This window comes from Nicotiana sylvestris, chromosome 11 (assembly GCF_000393655.2).
Source record: "Nicotiana sylvestris chromosome 11, ASM39365v2, whole genome shotgun sequence".
NCBI lineage: Eukaryota > Viridiplantae > Streptophyta > Magnoliopsida > Solanales > Solanaceae > Nicotiana > Nicotiana sylvestris.
In genome coordinates, this window is record NC_091067.1 from 24,371,086 (window position 1) to 24,389,236 (window position 18,151).

The 18,151-nt window shown below is 41.3% G+C and overlaps 1 protein-coding gene across 1 annotated transcript; it reads left to right on the plus strand.

Moving 5' to 3' along the window:
* Positions 1–4,446: 4,446 nt before the first annotated feature.
* On the plus strand, positions 4,447–5,265 carry LOC138880828 (uncharacterized). The gene is made up of 2 exons (XM_070161007.1): positions 4,447–4,612; positions 4,784–5,265. The coding sequence occupies exons 1-2, from the start codon at positions 4,447–4,449 to the stop codon at positions 5,263–5,265; spliced, it is 648 nt and encodes a 215-aa protein (XP_070017108.1).
* The last annotated feature ends 12,886 nt before the right edge of the window (positions 5,266–18,151 follow it).

Sequence of the window (18,151 nt, forward strand, 5' to 3'; positions counted from 1 at the left end):
GAAGTCCTTGGAAATCTTTCGAGAGTACACTGTCAAATGGAGTGAGCAAGCCTCTAGGGTAAAGCCTCCAATGTACGAGATTGAAATGGTCACGATCTTCCTCCAAGCCTAAGAGGCTGATTATTTTCAAAACATGATGTCCGCAATAGGTTAGCCGTTCGCCGAAGCCATCAAAATTGGCGAAATGGTTGAAAACGGGTTGAAAATAGGGCGAATCTTGAGCCAATCCGCCATTAGAGATACCTCCCAAGCCATTTAGGGTGGGTCTAGAAGAGTAGCGAAGGGCAAGAAAAAGGAAGAAAGATCTATGGCAGCGTCAGATGCAGGAAAACACCATACCCTGAGATCCCTTTTCTCAGAAAGGACCCCGCAATACTATTACCCCCAGCAAGATGTAGCCTATGCTCCTCAGCCATACACGGTCATGAATGCTCAACCTTATGTCCGGCCACAACAACAAGCCAGCCGGAACCAAGCTCCATTTTCTAGAAACCAGCCTCCTTACCAAAACCAGTACAACCCCCGGCCTCCACAAAAGAATTTCCACCCTCGTGAACCACCTAAGAGGCCAAATTTTACACCAATTGGTGAACCCTACTCCATCATGTTACCAAAGCTTGTTCAAATGGGTATGCTACAACCTGTTCCTCAATCCAGGCAAAACCCAGCATCACCTGCTTACAGAGCCGGTACCCGATGCCCCTATCACTCAGGGGCAGAGGGCATGACACAGATGATTGCTGGACTCTGAAGAGAGCCATGGAGAACTTGATAGAACAAAGGAAGATAGTACTAAGGGATGAAGATATTCCCAATATGACTAACAACCCACTGCCGGCCCACAACAATGGGCCGGTAATCAGAATTATTTGTGAGGACAAGGAATTTAACCCAGCGTTGAAGGACATCATTGCCATCGTTGATGTAGAAATGAAACGAAAGGCTGCCCCGAAGCAAGACAAAGGGGAGAAAAAGAACGAAACCACCACTCCAAAGTCAGAGAAGAAAGTTGAAATTGAAACTGGGGCAACGCCTCCCAAAGATGATGTCCTCTATGTCCCTCGAGGCCGCAAAGAAAAGTAGATGACTTTGAGTCCTCCCAGGAGATTCGAGTTGAATAAGACAACCCAAATGTATGTGCCCAAGGGAGCTTATGTGATGCGGGGGCCAATTAATCCACCAAGGTTGAGTGAGCTCGTGGTTATTGGCTGCGCACCACAAAAGCCCATGACGGATCCTACCGTTGTGCCCTGGAACTATAACAAATTAGTGGTGACTTACAAAAGCAAAGAAATCTCGGGAGAAGTTCAAGAAAATAACCCGACTGAAAAGTATTTCAATTTGGAAGAGGTGAACAATGCCACTAGAAAGCGCTTCCCATCTAAGAAGCTTGTGAGTGCCGAAGAAGCGGAGGCCTTCTTTCAAAAGATGAAAATGGCGGATTATGAGGTGATCGATCAGCTTCGAAAATCTCCCGCAAAGGTTTCCTTGTTATCTCTGTTGATGAACTCCACCGAACATCAAAAGGTATTGATCAAGACCCTTAACGAAGCATATGTGCCTGTTGAGACTTCTGTAGAGCAGTTGGAGAGAATGGCCGAAAGATTTTTCACAATCAACCAGATCTCCTTCAAAAAAAATGACTTGCCCCCAGAAGGGGCCGCACATAACAAAGCCCTGCACCTGACAGTCAAATGCTAAGGGTACTACGTGAAAAGGGTTATGTTGGACGAAGGCTCTAGGTAGACATTTGCCCACTCTCAACTTTGTAGCCTATGGAAATTGGTATCGAAAGAATCCAACCCAAAAACGTCTGTGTACGTGACTTCGATGGTATCAAAAGGGACACAGTTGGAGAGATTGATTTGATTCTGACCATCGGCCCAGTAGACTTTAAAGTAACCTTCTAGGTTCTGGACATGGACACATCCTACAACTTTCTTTTGGGGAGGCCATGGATCCATGCAGCGGGGGTTGTACCCTCTACTCTTCACCAGATGGTGAAGTTCGAGCACGAGGATCAAGAGATTGTGGTCCACGGGGAAGATGAGCAATCAATTTATCGGGACCCATCAGTCCCGTGTCTTGAAGCAAGAGAGGGGAGTGAGCACATAGTCTATCAGGACTTTGAAATCGTGGTCGCTGATCAGTGCGAAGAAGGAAAATCTTGCCCTCAACCCTTCCTTTCTAATGCATCAATCATGGTGGCCAAAGAAATGATCAGGCACGACTACAAACCTGGGAAAGGGCTTGGGAAATCGTTGCAAGGAATAGCTGAACCTATTACTCTGACCGCTAGTGAAAAGTTCTTTGGGGTAGGCTTCCGACCTACTCCAACTGATGTAAGATAGGCAGATGATAGAAAGAATGATGGTTGGGTCTTGCCTAAGCCAGTGCCGCATCTGTACACAGCATTTGTCAAGCCGAAATACAATGAGGAAGAGGAAGATAAGGCCTTTATGGCTGGAGAAATCGAAGAAATATGTGGGGCCATGAGGAAGATACTGTATAAAGCCCACATGGTTCAACCAGGGGAAGGCTCAAACACCGCCGAGGTGCTGTATATGGGACCTAATGCCAAATTGCAGAATTGGAAAGCTACACTATTCCCAATCAGGCGGGAGTCCCGGTAGACCTGTCCTGCCACTTTTTTTTGCATCACGAGTTATTCCAGGGTGTAACTCGGATGTTTTCTTTAGTTTCCTATCTTTTAATTTCCAATGTAAACCCTCTTATCTTCAAATTCAATAAAATGAAATCAATATTTCATCGTCCATCTTTCTTTATTCTTTCTGATTTGGTTATTTTTCTCTTTTATTTCTTTTTTCAGTTCTAATAATGCGGCTTTAAATAACATGACATGCTTGCGGACTTCATGCCTAGATCCAAACACGCTGTCTAACTATGAAATAATGAACCAAGAACCAGAATACGATGAAGAAGAGGCTTTTAAGGAAATAAATCGAGAATTGGAACAATTTGAGAATAAACCTAAGCCGAACTTAAATGATACCGAGCCGGTTAATTTGGGTAGTTCTGAAGAAATTAGGGAAACCAAGATAAGCATTCACACAGATGGAAATCCCGTGACAGATTAATCTAACTCCTATTTGAGTTCAAAGATGTGTTTGCTTGGTCATATGACGACATACCAGGACTAAGTGTTGATTTGGTGGTTCATAAGTTGCCGACAAAAGTAAAGAAGAAGACTTACCCTGACTACCCCTTTGTCCAGCAAAAGCAAAAAAGTTTAAAACTGACATCGGTGACCAGATCAAAGAAGAAGTCACGAAGTAGCTGAAAGCGGGGATGATCCGAGTAGTTCGGTATACCACATTGCTAGCTAATGTAGTTCAAGTGCCGAAGAAAGACGGGAAGACCCAGGTGTGTGTGGATTACAGGGATCTAAAAAAGGCAAGTCCCAAAGATAACTTCCCTTTGCCGAACATCCACATCCTTGTTGATAACTGCACCAAACATGAGATATAGTCCTTCGTGGATTGTTACGTAGGATATCACCAGGTGTTGATGGATGAAGAAGATGCAGAAAAGAAAACTTTTACCACACCTTGGGGTACATATTGTTACACGGTCATGCCATTTGGTATGAAGAACGCCGGGGCAACCTACATGAGGGCCATGACTGCCATTTTGCATGATATGATGCACCAAGAGATAGAGGTATATGTGGATGATGTAATCATCAAATCCAAAACCTAGGACGACCACATTCGGGACTTGAGAAAATTCTTTTAGCGATTGTGCAAATATGATTTGAAGCTGAACCTAGCCAAATGTGCATTTGGGGTACCATCCAGCAAACTCTTGGGATTTATAGTCAGTCGGAGGGGCATCGAGTTGGACCCAACAAAGATAAAGTCTATTCGAGATTTGCCTCCTCCAAGAACCAAGAAAGATGTTATGAGTTTGTTGGGAATATTGAACTACATCAGCCGATTCATTGCTCAGTTGACATCCACGTGTGAACCCATATTCAAATTGCTGAAGAAAGATGCGGCAATCAAATGGACAAACGAGTGCCAAGAGGCTTTTGATAAAATCAAAGAATATTTGTCGAATTCACCAGTATTGGTCCCACCTGAGTCAGGGAGGCCTCTATTCTTGTATCTGAAAGTCTTGGAAAATTCTTTCGGCTGTGTCCTCGGGCAACATGATATGACCGAAAAGAAAAAGCAAGCCATTTATTATCTGAGCAAGAAGTTTACCAGTTATGAAGCCAAGTACACTTTATTGGAAAGAACTTGTTGTGCTTTAACATGGGTCGCTCAGAAGCTGAGGCATTATTTGCAAGCTTACACCACTTACCTCATAACTAGGTTGGATCATTTAAAATACATATTTCAGAAACCAATGCCCACTGGGAGATTAGCAAAGTGGCAGATCTTGCTCACGGAGTTTGACATAGTCTATGTCACTTGCACGGCAATGAAAGCCCAGGCATTAGCAGATCATTTGGCTGAGAACCCGGTTGATGATGAATACCAACCTTTGAGTACTTACTTCCTAGATGAAAAGGTAAATTCAGCTGAGGCAATATCTGAAGACACTCATGCTTGGAAAATGTTCTTTGATGGGGCGGTAAATGCAAAAGGTGTTGGAATTGGGGCAATCTTGATCTCACCTACCAGCCAGCATTATCCAGCCACAACCCGGCTTCGGTTTTTCTGCACAAACAACACCGCCAAGTATGAAGCCTGCATTATAGGTATGAACATGGCAATTGACCAAGATGTCAAAGAATTGTTAATCATGTGAGACTCAGATTTAATTATCCAACAAGCTCAAGGAGAATGGAAAACACGAGATGTTAACATTATTCCTTATAGGCAGAATGTGGAAGATCTTGGCAAGCGATTCAAGTCAATAGAGTCCAGGTACATCCCTCGTTGTCACAATGAATTAGCTGATGCACTTGCCACTTTGGCCTCGATGCTGCCATACCTAAGCAATGCCCACAATGATCCTTTGGAAATCCAAATCTGGGAAAGGCACGGTTATTGCAATACGGTTGAGGCAGAACTAAATATTCAGCCATGGTATCATGACATCAAGAGATTTCTGAAAACTAAAGAATACCCTAAGCAAGCCAGCGGAGACCAAAAGAGAACCATTAGACGGCACACAAGTGGTTTCTTCTTGAGCGGTGATGTTTTGTACAAAAGGACTTTGGATCTCAATCTGTTGAGATGTGTTGACACCGAAGAGGCCGGAAGAGTCATGTATGAAGTACACGCAGGAGTGTGAAGACCCCACATGAACGGGTATGTTTTGGCAAAGAAAATCCTTAGAGCGGGCTATTATTAGGTGACCATGGAAAAATACTGTTTTAGCTTTGTTCGGAAGTGTCATCAGTGTCAGGTGCACAGGGATTTGATTCATGCACCGCCCACAGAACTGCATCCCATGTCAGCACCTTGGCCATTCGTTTCCTGGGGCATGGACGTCATTGGGTTAATCAAGCCAAAAGCCTCAAATGGTCATAAATTCATATTGGTCGCCATCGACTATTTCACGTAGTGGGTTGAAGCAATTACTCTCAAATCTGTCACCAAGAAAGCTGTGGTAGACTTCGTGCACTCTAACCTCATCTGTCGTTTTAGTATTCCTGCAATTATCACTACAGATAATTCTGCAAATTTGAATAGTCATTTGATGAGGGAGATATGCGAATAGTTCAAGATACCACATCGGAACTCTACCCCTTATCGTCCCAAAGCCAATGGTGTCGTTGAAGCAGCAAATAAGAACATCAAAAAGATTTTGAGAAAGATGATTCAAAGTTCCAGGCAGTGGCATGAAAAGTTGCCGTTTGCATTATTGGGGTATCGCACTACTATGCGCACATCGGTCGGAGCAACCCCGTACCTTTTGGTTTATGGCACTGAAGTCGTAATACCCGCGGAAGTTGAAATCCCTTCTCTCCGGATCATTGTTGAAGCTGAAATTGAACACAATGAGTGGGTCAATGCCCGTTTGGAATAGTTAACCCTGATTGATGAAAAGCGAATGGTCGCAGTCTGCCATGGGCAATTGTACCAACAAAGAATGGCCCGTGCCTATAACAAGAAAGTATGGCCCAGAAATTTGAAGTGGGACAACTTGTTTTAAGGCGTATTCTTCCTCATCATCAGGAAGAAAAAGGGAAATTTGCTCCTAATTGGAAAGGCGCATACATTATCTGAAAGATATTACCAAGAGGAGCGTTATATCTGGGAGATATCGAAGGAAATGACCCCGAGGCAGCTGTGAACGCAGACGCGATCAAAAGGTACTATGTCTAGTCCTTCTGCAGCAATAGCACTATCCGATTGGGATGACGAAGGCTTTCATTCTCGCTACCCCAAACACTCCAATCCTTTTGCTAACCCTTTGAGCCGGTTACTTTTCTTTCATTACCCTTTTTGGAACTCGAAAAAAAAACAAAGCTTCCTGAACTACGTTCGACTTGATATCGAAAGGATACGTAGGCAGCCTCTCTCTGGGGTTCAGTCACACCAAACAAAAATCCAACTTTCCCCAAAAAGTGAAACAGGGGCAGATGATATAATGTTTTGGCGATGATCCCGCCCGAATGGTTCCAAAGTTGTAATGCGATCCAATTCTCTTTTACTCTAACCTTGTCTAAGTCCTTCAGATTAATCAGTAAAGACGTCGGAATTAGAAAACATAGTTGCTTGGATCTGATACAATCAAAATGAGAGAAATAAAATAAGAGAGTCTTATCAGTGAAACCCTACGAGCACCATAAGGCAACGGTGAGGAGAGAAATTGGAAATGAGAGAGCCTGGTTAGTGAAAACTCGTAAAGAGCACTATCAGGCGACGGTGAGAAGAGAAATGAGAGGTCGATTGGCGAAAACCCACAAAGGGCGACGTCGATCGAGAAGAAGACACCTCTCACCATCATTGGAGTTTTGGCCAGGTTTTTCGATTTGGAAATATGGCTCACAATGAGTTTATGAGAAGTTGGGTAAGTTTTTGCGGGTCGGGAATCCAGACCAAGAAGCATGTCATGTCTATTGAAGCCTGCATGCACCCCAAATAAGTCCTTCCTCCTTTCCCGAAAGGGACACTTCTCTCTAAATTCATTTTCTTGCCTTTTGCTTACTTTTCCTTGAATCCCTTTCGGTCTAACTCTGTTTCCGAAACTAATACAAAGAAAAGGTGGCAAGATTGGCTTTATAGGGTTCTGCCTAACAAAAGCTAAATAAAAGTACCCAGCCTCAGCGGGTGCATCAAGTCGATCCCGACTGACCATGATGGCTTATTCTGCGAAATCAAAGTTATTGAAAGGAAAAAAAAAGCCAAAGGAAAAAGCCCTAATGGCAGAATAAAGTGAAAGGGTCAAAGCCCCACACGAGCGAGCCATCATGAAATCTTAAAAGTTGAGTCCCTCAGTTTGAAAGATAGATCAATCTTCAGAAAACCACCAAGTAGCAGAGGTTCTCAACAAAGGTTCAGACCGAGATTGAGTGATCGAGACAATCAAGGCCACAAAACCAACCACCGTTTCAAACTAACAATTATTCTTTGTTTAAAATTGAAACAGGTGCAGCCCAAGGCAACCGTGCAAAAGCAAGTGCAGCCAAAAGAAAAGCTGCACAAAAGCTAGAAACAGCTTTGCAGTAACAATCAATCCAAAAGGGAAGTTTTCCTCCAAATTCTTTCCTGCATTTTATTGAAATAAAATTAAATGAAAAAGGAAAATGAAAAAAAAAAAAGAAAATCCGAACAAAATGATAGTTTAGAATCCCCAATCTCAATCTTTTACACCTCTTTACCAACATCTGGGCTCCAATCCCTAAGTTGAGATTTTAGACATAGGGCCATTCCCTAGTCGCCTTTTGCCAACATTAGGGCTCCAATCCCTGAGTTCTGATTTTAGACATAGGGCCTCCATTCCCTAGTCGCCTTTTGCAAACATTAGGTGTAACGACCCGATCGGTCGTTTTGAACTTTCGCACTTTGATCGCCAGTTCCCGGGCATGACTTGACCCCTGTAACGTATTATGACTGATGTAGATCATTGGTTTTGGTTTTCAGGAAAAATCGGAATGAATTTGAAGGAACAATCTCAGTTGAAAGCTTTAAATTTGAAAGGTTTGACCAAGAGTTGACTTGTTTGTATATGATCTCGGATCGGAATTTTTATGATTTGGTTAGCTCCGTTAGGTAATTTATGACTTAGGAGCGCGATCGGAATGCATTTTGGAAGTCTATGGAAAGATTTGGCTCGAATTGGCAAAGTTAGTATTTTGGCGAGGTTGATATGTAAGATATTGATTCGAGGGTCGGAATGGAATTCTGAGAGTTTCTGTAGCTCTGTTATGGCATTTGTGATGTTTTTGCAAAGTTTGAGGTTATTCGGACATCATTTGGTCGGTTTTTTGATCGAAAGTGTATTTCGGAAGTTTTTGGAAACTTAAGCTTGAATTCGATGAGTTTTGGGTAATTTGATGTTGTTTGAGGTGTTTTGATGAATGGAACAGGTTTGAATGATGTTATGAATTATGTTGGGATGTTTGGTCGGGGTCCGATTAGGACAAAAGATAAGTTTTGGAAGAGTTTTTGGAAGATTTTGTCGTTTTGAGCATAAGCATGTAATGATCCAAAGGTCCATTTTTAGTTCTAGAGATCGAAAGTTGATTTCGAGACTTCCAGAATTTTGATAATGAATTATAGGAGTGATCTGGAAATTTTGGTTTAATTTCATCAAGTCGCGATTGGGTTTTTCACGCGAATCATATGTTAATTGTTTAACGAGTAAAATGGGTATCGCACTAAGAAGACGAGCTCTGAATTGAGTTTCGATTAAAGGACTATGTTCATATCATTATTTGTGACTCATAGGAACAAGAATCAATGAATTCCGAGGTCCCAGGACCGAGAAATGAATTTTTGAGTAAAATTGTTTTCTGAAAATATTTAAGGAAAATAGAAATGAAATTTGATTAGAAAGTGATGATATCGGGCCCTTATTTTGGTTCCGGCACCCGATATAGGTCTTATATATAGTTTAGGCACTTTCTGTAAAGTTTGGTTGAAAACGGACGTCTTTTGACGTGTTTCGGACTCAAAATGGAAAATTTGATGTTTTATGAAATTTGAAAGAATTCTTGGATTTTAAAACTTAATTCACGGTATATGACGTTATTTTGGTGATTTGATCGCACGGTTAAGTTTGTAGGATGTTGTTGAGTTAGTGTATGTGTTTGGTTAGGATCCCCGAGGGCTCGGGAGTGTTTTGGAGGTGTCTCGGAGTGATTTCGAACTTAGGAAAAATTGCAGAAACAGTACCGTGTACAGTACCCCGTGAACAGTATCGTGAACAGCAAAAACGTATGAACAGTACCCCAAAAATTCCTGAACAGTGTATAATTCGGGCAGTCCGAGAGTTTTCTCATTTTTTGAGCTATGGAGCTCGGATTGAAGCGATTTTCACCATATGGATTGGGGTAAGTGTTCTATTTCCAAAAGTGATTATATTTAATGATTTCATGATTATTTTCATCATGAATTAGTGAATCAAATGGAAGAAATTGGAGAAAATTGTAAACCTTTCAAAAACGAAAATTCTAGATTTGGAGGTTGAATTGTTGTCGGATTTTGGTAAAATTTGTATGGTTGGACTCGTGGTTGGATGGGGTTTCATATTTTGTAAATTTTTCTGAGATGTGGGCCCCACGGGCGAATTTTGAGTGTAATTTCGGATATTTGATGGAAAATGTAGAATTCCATATGGAATTAATTCCTATAATTTTTATTAACTGAATCGAATCATTATGTCCAGATTCGAGGTATTCAGAGGTCAATTTGAGAGGCAAAGGCATCGCGAGCTAGAGAATTAGCCGGTTCGAGGTGAGTAATGATTGTAAATGATATCCTGAGAGTTTGAAATCCCGGATTGCACATTGTAGTGCTATATTGAGGTGAGACACGCACTGGATGATGAGCGTGGGGTCCTTTACTACTAGGGATTGTGACTTGGTCCATCCCGTATTGATGATTTTACTGCATATTTGATTGAAACTGATTTGTTATCATCATGATTTGGGCTGATTGCCGTATTTCGGCTTCGTGCCAATTATTTGAACCCTTCGGGGATTTTTATCACTATTTCCTCACTATTTTGACTTATATTTAAACTCAGTCCTATTGATGATTATTGTTTTACAAACTCAGTCAATTTTATATCGATTTGAAACTCAAATGATATTTCTAAATGATATTTTGGGCTGAGAACTACTGTTTTACAAATGCCCAAGGGGCTTGTGATGATTTTCGGACTGAGTGAGGCCGAGGGCCATATGTGAGGATATGCTGAGTGATATGAGGCTGAGGGCCTGAGATACTTTATATGCCACGCGGTGGCTTGAGTGATGTGAGGATATGCTGAGTGATGATGCCACGAGGTGGCTTGATATAGCGCTTGGGTCGTAAGGGGCCCTTCCGGAGTCTGCACACCCACAGTGAGCGCGGGTACCCATTGTTCTGAATGATTGATACTATGCCCGAGGGGCTGATATGATGTGAGGTAGCCCGAGGGGCTGATACTATTCTGAGTGTGAGCCCGAGGGGCTGTTACTGTTCTGATATTGAGTCCGAGGGGCTGGCACTGTTTATTGAGCCCGAGGGGCTGGTTCTGTTGATATTATGCCCAAGGGGCGGTTTGTTGTACATGTTTTGCCCGAGGGGCTGTTTACATTTCTATCATTTTTGTTACTCACTTGTAAACTACTTGCTTTACTTGTTGGAAAAAATAGGGATTTTCACTTGATTTCTCACTGCTTTACTATTTAAAGTGATTTTTCTGCTTCATTATGGAATGCCTTGTGTTTTTGCGTGATTTCTTGCCTTCAGTCTTTATTTATTATTATTACTCACTAAGTCGGAGTACTCACATTACTCCATGCACCTTGTGTGCAGATTCAGGTATATTTTGGTTGATCGGAGGCAGAGTCATCAGGGTTTAGCAAGGTAGCTGCCGGCGTTCGCAGCACTGCTTTTCTTTCTCCTTATTTCATTAGTCTATATTATTATTTTCCGCTATTTGGTATTATTATACCATGTTGTACTATAGTTGTGTTAAATAACGGTTTAAAAGGATGAATTGGGTTAGACTGGATGGCCTTGTCTTCCCGAGAGGTGCCATCACGATCAAGTTCAAGATTTGGGTCGTGACAAGTTGGTATCAGAGACTAGGTTACATAGGTCTCACGAGTCATGAGCAGGTTTAGAAGAGTCTCGCGGATCGGTATGGAGTCGTCTGTATTTATCCTCGAGAGGTTGTAGAACCTTTAGGAAAAATTCACATTTTGAATTCTTATCGTGCGTCCTTGATTCAGCTTGAAAAGTAATTCTTGAAATTCCTTCCACGTGTTTGCATGCGCGCATGAGCGCTCAGTATTAGATATGCCTTGATGGCTTGTGATTCCCCGATCGAGGGGCGAGATGTGATCTCTGTAACTTGACGTTGGTCCAGTCTAAAGGACTTGAGGCCAGATTTTCGCCTACGGCTTGAACACCGAGGTGTTGATTGTATGAGCAAGTATTTTTGAACGTGTATGTTCGGTATTGTCCCTATTAGTGGAAGTGACGGCTGGATAACTATGTGATGAGTATGTTGGTACTGCGAGATGTATCTACATGATTTCAAAACGATGAGAAGTTCTTCTAGAGGATAAAAGAACTATTAGGTGCTTGAATTCTATCTTGATTCGAGGTATAGCCCCGCGTTATGGGCGTGTGAAAGATCTTTTCATGTTTCCCAGTTGTGAGTGAAGTAAATTTCATGTTGCAGTATGAGTTAAGAATCAAGAAGACTAAGTGACTGCATACAGTTTATGACGGTGGAAGGTATACATAAATGTTAGTTAGAGGCAAAGCAGGTGGGTGGCCTCCTGCGAAATGTTCTAAGATGGTACGATCCTTATGTGTTTGTTAGAAGATCTCATTTGCGAGTGAAGGATATATGTTGCAATTTAAATTGGGTTTCTTAGAGAGTGGGTGTAACTGTTGTGAGAGTGGAATGCGAGATTTACAGAAGAGTTAAAATTCTAGATGATCTATGTTTTCACAAGCTTATAAAAGATTTTAGTTTAATCTCACCATGGTATCATGGCATCAATAGAGTATAATCGATATAAGTTATTGAGTGTGTGTTTATCTATGGCTTCGAGCCAAGTGGAGGAGTTGGCTATTGATTAGGCGATTGCACGGTTGGGTGCTATGTTGATTCCAGTTTGAGGCATGCTGGTGAATCGGTTATGGCTTGCGGAGATTGAGACTGAGGCTGGCTTGAGTAAAGGAAAATTTTGACAAAGGTTATATTATGCTTCATAGTGTAAAAAAATCACGGAATGTCTAGAGTGTTGCTGGTAAAGAATGCTCGGCGCATAGAGCAGGAAGTTGCTTGGTTGTATTGGGATGAGGATTTTATTTTGCGGTATCGGAGTGCCAATGAGGCATGGGTGGTTCTGTTCGTTAGGTCAGGTAAGTTGTAGTTTGAATAAGAGTGAATGACTTTCGAGAATGGTTCTAATGTGTTCAAGATTCTACAGGGAACAATCGGGTATCTTAAGGTTGTGTATGTGGTTAGAGACTGTGTTTTCATTGGAAGAGGTCAAGACTTGTGGTATTTTTATGTTAATTATGGGATTCTATGTATCAGTATCAGGAAAGTAAAGGTAACAGATTTAGATTCGCAGGAAGTTCTTCAGAGTAAAGTATTCTGGAATGTGGTGTTTCTGGAAAATTTGAGAGAGTATTCAGCGGCATATGGATCTTAGACAATGTGGTCTTGTGCTTGGGTCTCATGTGGTGAGCCTGGGTTGAGGAATTGTGGTGCTATAGCAATAGAGAATATCAAGTTGAAAATGAATCAGAAGGAAATTTAGATAGATGGAATAGTTTGATAGTAGACCGAATCGGTATGGTAAGGGTATGATTAATTCCGTGCATGTGTTCGAGGTAATAAGTTCTTTCAGGTATTTTGCGGTGATGCTCTTAGGTTTTGATGACTTGCTTAGCTTGATCGAGTTAGAAGGATTCAGTCCTGACATGTCTAATTTGTGCAAAGGGAACTCGGAGAGTTCCTGATGGTTTTACTGCGGTTTGGGAATGTATATTCTCTATGGACATTGGATGTATAGTGATTTTCCTTCTAGATGGGACCAATGGGAGGTTCGTGACTAATGAATATGTAGTTTATTGTGGCTCGAAAAGGGAACTTTAAAGTTCTCATATTTATCATAGGATGGCATATTGTATGTGGTATGTTGTGTAGGCCGGGGATTGGCATATGTAAGGTCGCAATTCAGTTTTGAAAGGAAGGTCATAAATTCTTAGACAGCACAGGCAGTTTCAGATGACTAGGTAAATGATATTACTAAATGGTGTGTCTTGATAACGGTATGCACTTCAGAAAAAGGGAAATGTGGTTGAGTTAATAATACATCATAGGTATTGCAGTTGTGGACTGTGAGAAAATAGCTAAGGTTGGTCAGAGGGTAGTATGTGCTATGATTCAGTCGTTGTAAACCTTCGGAGGATTATTTATCCATTGTGTGTGACTAGACTTGATGTATGGTCCATTGGTAAACCTATATGGATGTGTGTTCTGTATCACGATGGCTTGGTTGACTTCGAGTTTCCAATGGTGAGGTGTGTGTTGATTCGTCTGTTATTGAGCGTATTAGTAATCTGGGGAGACCTATGAGTTACCTTTTTGTGTTGCGAGGCGTTATGATTTGTTGGTTATAGGCACATATGGTGCAGTTCTATTAGTGTTTCATAGTGGAAGTCGAGCGGGAAGAGTAATTTAGTGTTGCTCGGTGAACGGCGTATTGGTTATGTCCTATCGGGTGTGCGTGGTGTATGTTATTTGTTTCACCATGGGTGTAATGATTGATTTTGTTCTAGACATAAAATTATGGATGGTTCTCGATTTCGAGCATAATGACTTGAGGTGTTTCATGTGAAACAGTGTTGGATAGGATCGCGCATCACAGCGAAGTTGTGTGGAGGTATGACCTAGCGAGTTAGATTTGTGTGTTATGTTCCTACAATGCGAGATGAGTTCTCAGCCTTGTGTTGTGGCAGTACTGGTGAGCTTGAGGTACAGATCTTTCAATTGAGTCATTTTCATGATTTGAGTATGTTCGGACCGTTGCTTATTGGTGCGCGTACTATGCAAGTGGTGTTTTAGGCCTGTACGGATGTGTCATGTCACCAGAGTAGTGTGTTGGATTAGAGGAGATCGTTGGGATCTTTAATGAATATAAACAGATTCGATTTTAGCATGTCGGGAGGATAAATATCTAGGTTCAGCTCAGAAATTTGCTATGGTCCTTGACAAAGGAGAAGTGGCCTTATGAATGGTTGATCTGAGAAATGGTTATGGTTTATTGCGTGTTTCATTTATCATTGGCAGTATATGAAAGTGTTGGAATGAGACTTTAGTTGATAAGAGGTTTTCTGTCGGTATTTGGTTGTTATGTGCAGCTGCTATGAATAGAAGTTATCGCTACGAGTGTTTGAGTTATGTGGTATATCATATAATTGCACCTGATGTTGCAGGCATGGGCTATTACAGCTGGTTCGGGCCTATTTAGTGTATGAGTGTGGGGTTTTGATGGTATTGATGGTTGCAGAAGTGAAAATGTGGTTCTATGATTCATGGGCTAGATTGGGTTGTGTAATTTCAGCTTCTATGTGTTATCACACCTATATGAGATAGGGTGACGTGGGATCACCCCGGGTTATGCATGGTAAAGTTATTCAGCTATTGGTTGGCTTTTAGAACAACTCTAAGTACGTTCGAGGACGAACGCGTGTTTAAGTGGGGGAGGATGTAACGACCCGACCGGTCGTTTTGAACTTTCGCACTTTGATCGCCAGTTCCCGGGTATGACTTGCCCGTGTAACGTATTATGACTGATGTAGATCGTTGGTTCTGGTTTTCAGGAAAAATCGGAATGAATTTGAAGGAACAATCTCCGTTGAAAGCTTTGAATTTGAAAGGTTTGACCAAGAGTTGACTTGTTTGTATATGATCTCGGATCAAAATTTTTATGATTTGGTTAGCCCAGTTAGGTGATTTATGACTTAGGAGCGTGATCGGAATGCATTTTGGAAGTCTGTGGAAGGATTTGGCTCGAATTGGCAAAGTTAGTATTTTGGCGAGGTTGATATGTGAGATTTTGATCCGAGGGTCAGAATGGAATTACGAGAGTTGTTGTAGCTTTGTTATGTCATTTGTGATGTATGTGAAAAATTTCAGGTTATTCGGACATCATTTGGTCGGGTTTTTGATCGAAAGTGTATTTCGGAAGTTTTTGGAAACTTAGGCTTGAATTCGATGAGTTTTGAGTAATTTGATATTGTTTGAGGTGTTTTGATGATTGGAACAGGTTTGAATGATGTTTCTAATTATGTTGGCATATTTGGTCGGGGTCCCATGAGGCTCGGATAAGTTTTGGAAGAGTGTTTGGAAGATTTTGCCGTTTTGAGCATAAGCATGTAATGATCCAAAGGTCCATTTTTAGTTCTAGAGATCGAAATTTGATTTCGAGACTTCCGGAATTTTTATAATGAATTATAGGAGTGATCTGGAAATTTTGGTCTAATTTCATCAAGTCGCGATTGGTTTTTTCACGTGAATCATATGTTAATTTTTTAACGAGTAAAATGGGTATCGCACTAAGAAGACGAGCTCTGAATTGAATTTAGATTGAAGGACTATGTTCATATCATTATTTGTGACTCATAGGAACAAGAATAATTGAATTCCGAGGTCCCAGGCCTGAGAAATGAATTTTTGAGTAAAATTGTTTTCTGAAAATATTTAAGGAAAATGGAAATAAAATTTGATTAGAAAGTGATGATATCGGGCCCGTATTTTGGTTCCGGCGCCCGGTACAGGTCTTATATATAGTTTAGGCACTTTATATAAAGTTTGGTTGAAAACGAACGTCGTTTGACGTGTTTCGGACTCAAAATGGAAAATTTGATGTTTTATGAAATTTGAAAGAATTCTTGGATTTTAAAGCTTAATTCACGGTATATGACGTTATTTTGGCGATTTGATCGCACGGTTAAGTTCGTAGGATGTTGTTGAGTTAGTGTATGTGTTTGGTTAGGATCCCCGAGGGCTCGGAAGTATTTCAGAGTGATTTTGGACTTAGGAAAAATTGCAGAAACAGTACCATGTACAGTACCCCCACGAACAGTACTGTGTACAGTACCCAGTGAACAGTACGTATACAGTACCCCATGAACAACACCATGTACAGTGCCCATGAACAGTACCCGTGAACAGCAAAAATGTATGAACAGTACCCCCGAAAATTCCTGGACAGTGTATAATTCGGGCAGTCCGAGAGTTTTCTCATTTTTTGAGCTATGGAGCTCGGATTGAAGCGATTTTCACCATATGGATTGGTGTAAGTGTTCTATTTCCAAAAGTGAATATATTTAATGATTTCATGGTTATTTTCATCATGAATTAGTGAATCAAATGGAAGAAATTGGAGAAAATTGTAAACCTTTCAAAAACGAAAATTCTAGATTTGGAGGCCGAATTGTTGTCGGATTTTGGTAAAATTTATATGGTTGGACTCGTGGTTGGATGAGGTTTCATATTTTGTAATTTTTTCCGGGTTCCGAGATGTGGGCCCCACGGGCGAATTTTGAGTGTAATTTCGGATTTTTGATGGAAAATGTAGAATTCCATATGAAATTAATTCCTATAATTTTTATTAGCTGAATAGAATCATTATGGCCAGATTCGAGGTATTCAGAGGTCAATTCGAGAGGCAAAGGCATCACGAGCTAGAGAATTAGCCGGTTTGAGGTGAGTAATGATGTTCTGAGGGTTTGAAACCCCGGATTGCACATTGTAGTGCTATATTGCGGTGAGATACGCGCTGGATGAGGCGCACAGGGTCCTTTACTACTGGGGATTGTGACTTGGTCCATCCCGTATTGATGATTTTACTGCATATTTGATTGAAACTGATTTGTTATCATCATGATGTGGGTTGATTGCTGTATTTGGGTTTAGTGCCAATTATTTGAACCCATTGGGGATTGTTATCACTATTTCCTCACTGTTTTGACTTATATTTAAACTCAGTCCTGTTGATGATTATTGTTTTACAAACTCAACCACTTTTATATAGTTTTGAAACTCAAATGATATTTCTAAATGATATTTTGGGCTGAGAACTACTGTTTTACAAATGCCCAAGGGGCTTGTGATGATTTTTGGATTGAGTGAGGACGAGGGCCATATGTGAGGATATGCTGAGTGATATGAGGCCGAGGCCCTGAGTTACTATTTATGCCACGTGGTGGCTTGAGTGTTGTGAGGCCGAGTGATATGAGGCCGAGGGCCTGAGATACTTTATTTGCCACGCGGTGGCTTGAGTGATGTGAGGATATGCTAAGTGATGATGCCACGAGGTGGCTTGATATAGCGCTTGGGCCGTAAGGGGCCCCTCCGGAGTCTGCACACCCACAGTGAGCGCGGGTACCCATTGTTCTGAATGATTGATACTATGCCCGAGGGGCTAATATGAGTGATTGTGAGGTAGCTGGAGGGGCTGATACTATTCTGAGAGTGATCCTGAGGTGTTGTTACTGTTCTGATATTGAGCCCGAGGGGCTGGCACTGTTCTGATATTGAGCCCGAGGGGCTAGTTCTGTTGATGTTATGCCCAAGGGGCGGCTTGTTGTACATGTTTTGCTCGAGAGGCTTTTTACATTTCTATCATTTTTGTTACTCACTTGTAAACTACTTGCTTTACTTTTTGAAAAAAAAGGGATTTTCACTTGATTTCTCACTGCTTTACTGTTTAAAGTGATTTTTTGCTTCAGTATGGAATGCCTTGTGTTTTTGCATAATTTCTTGTCTTCAGTCTTTATTTATTATTATTACTCACTGAGTCGGAGTACTCAAATTACTCCCTGCACCTTGTGTGCAGATTCAGGTATGTTTTGGCTGATCGGAGGCAGAGTCATCAGAGTTTAGCAAGGTAGCTGTCGGCGTTCGCAGCACCACTTTTCTCTCTCCTTATTTCATTAGTCTATATTTGTACACTCTAGGCTTTCAGTTGTATTTATACCCTAGT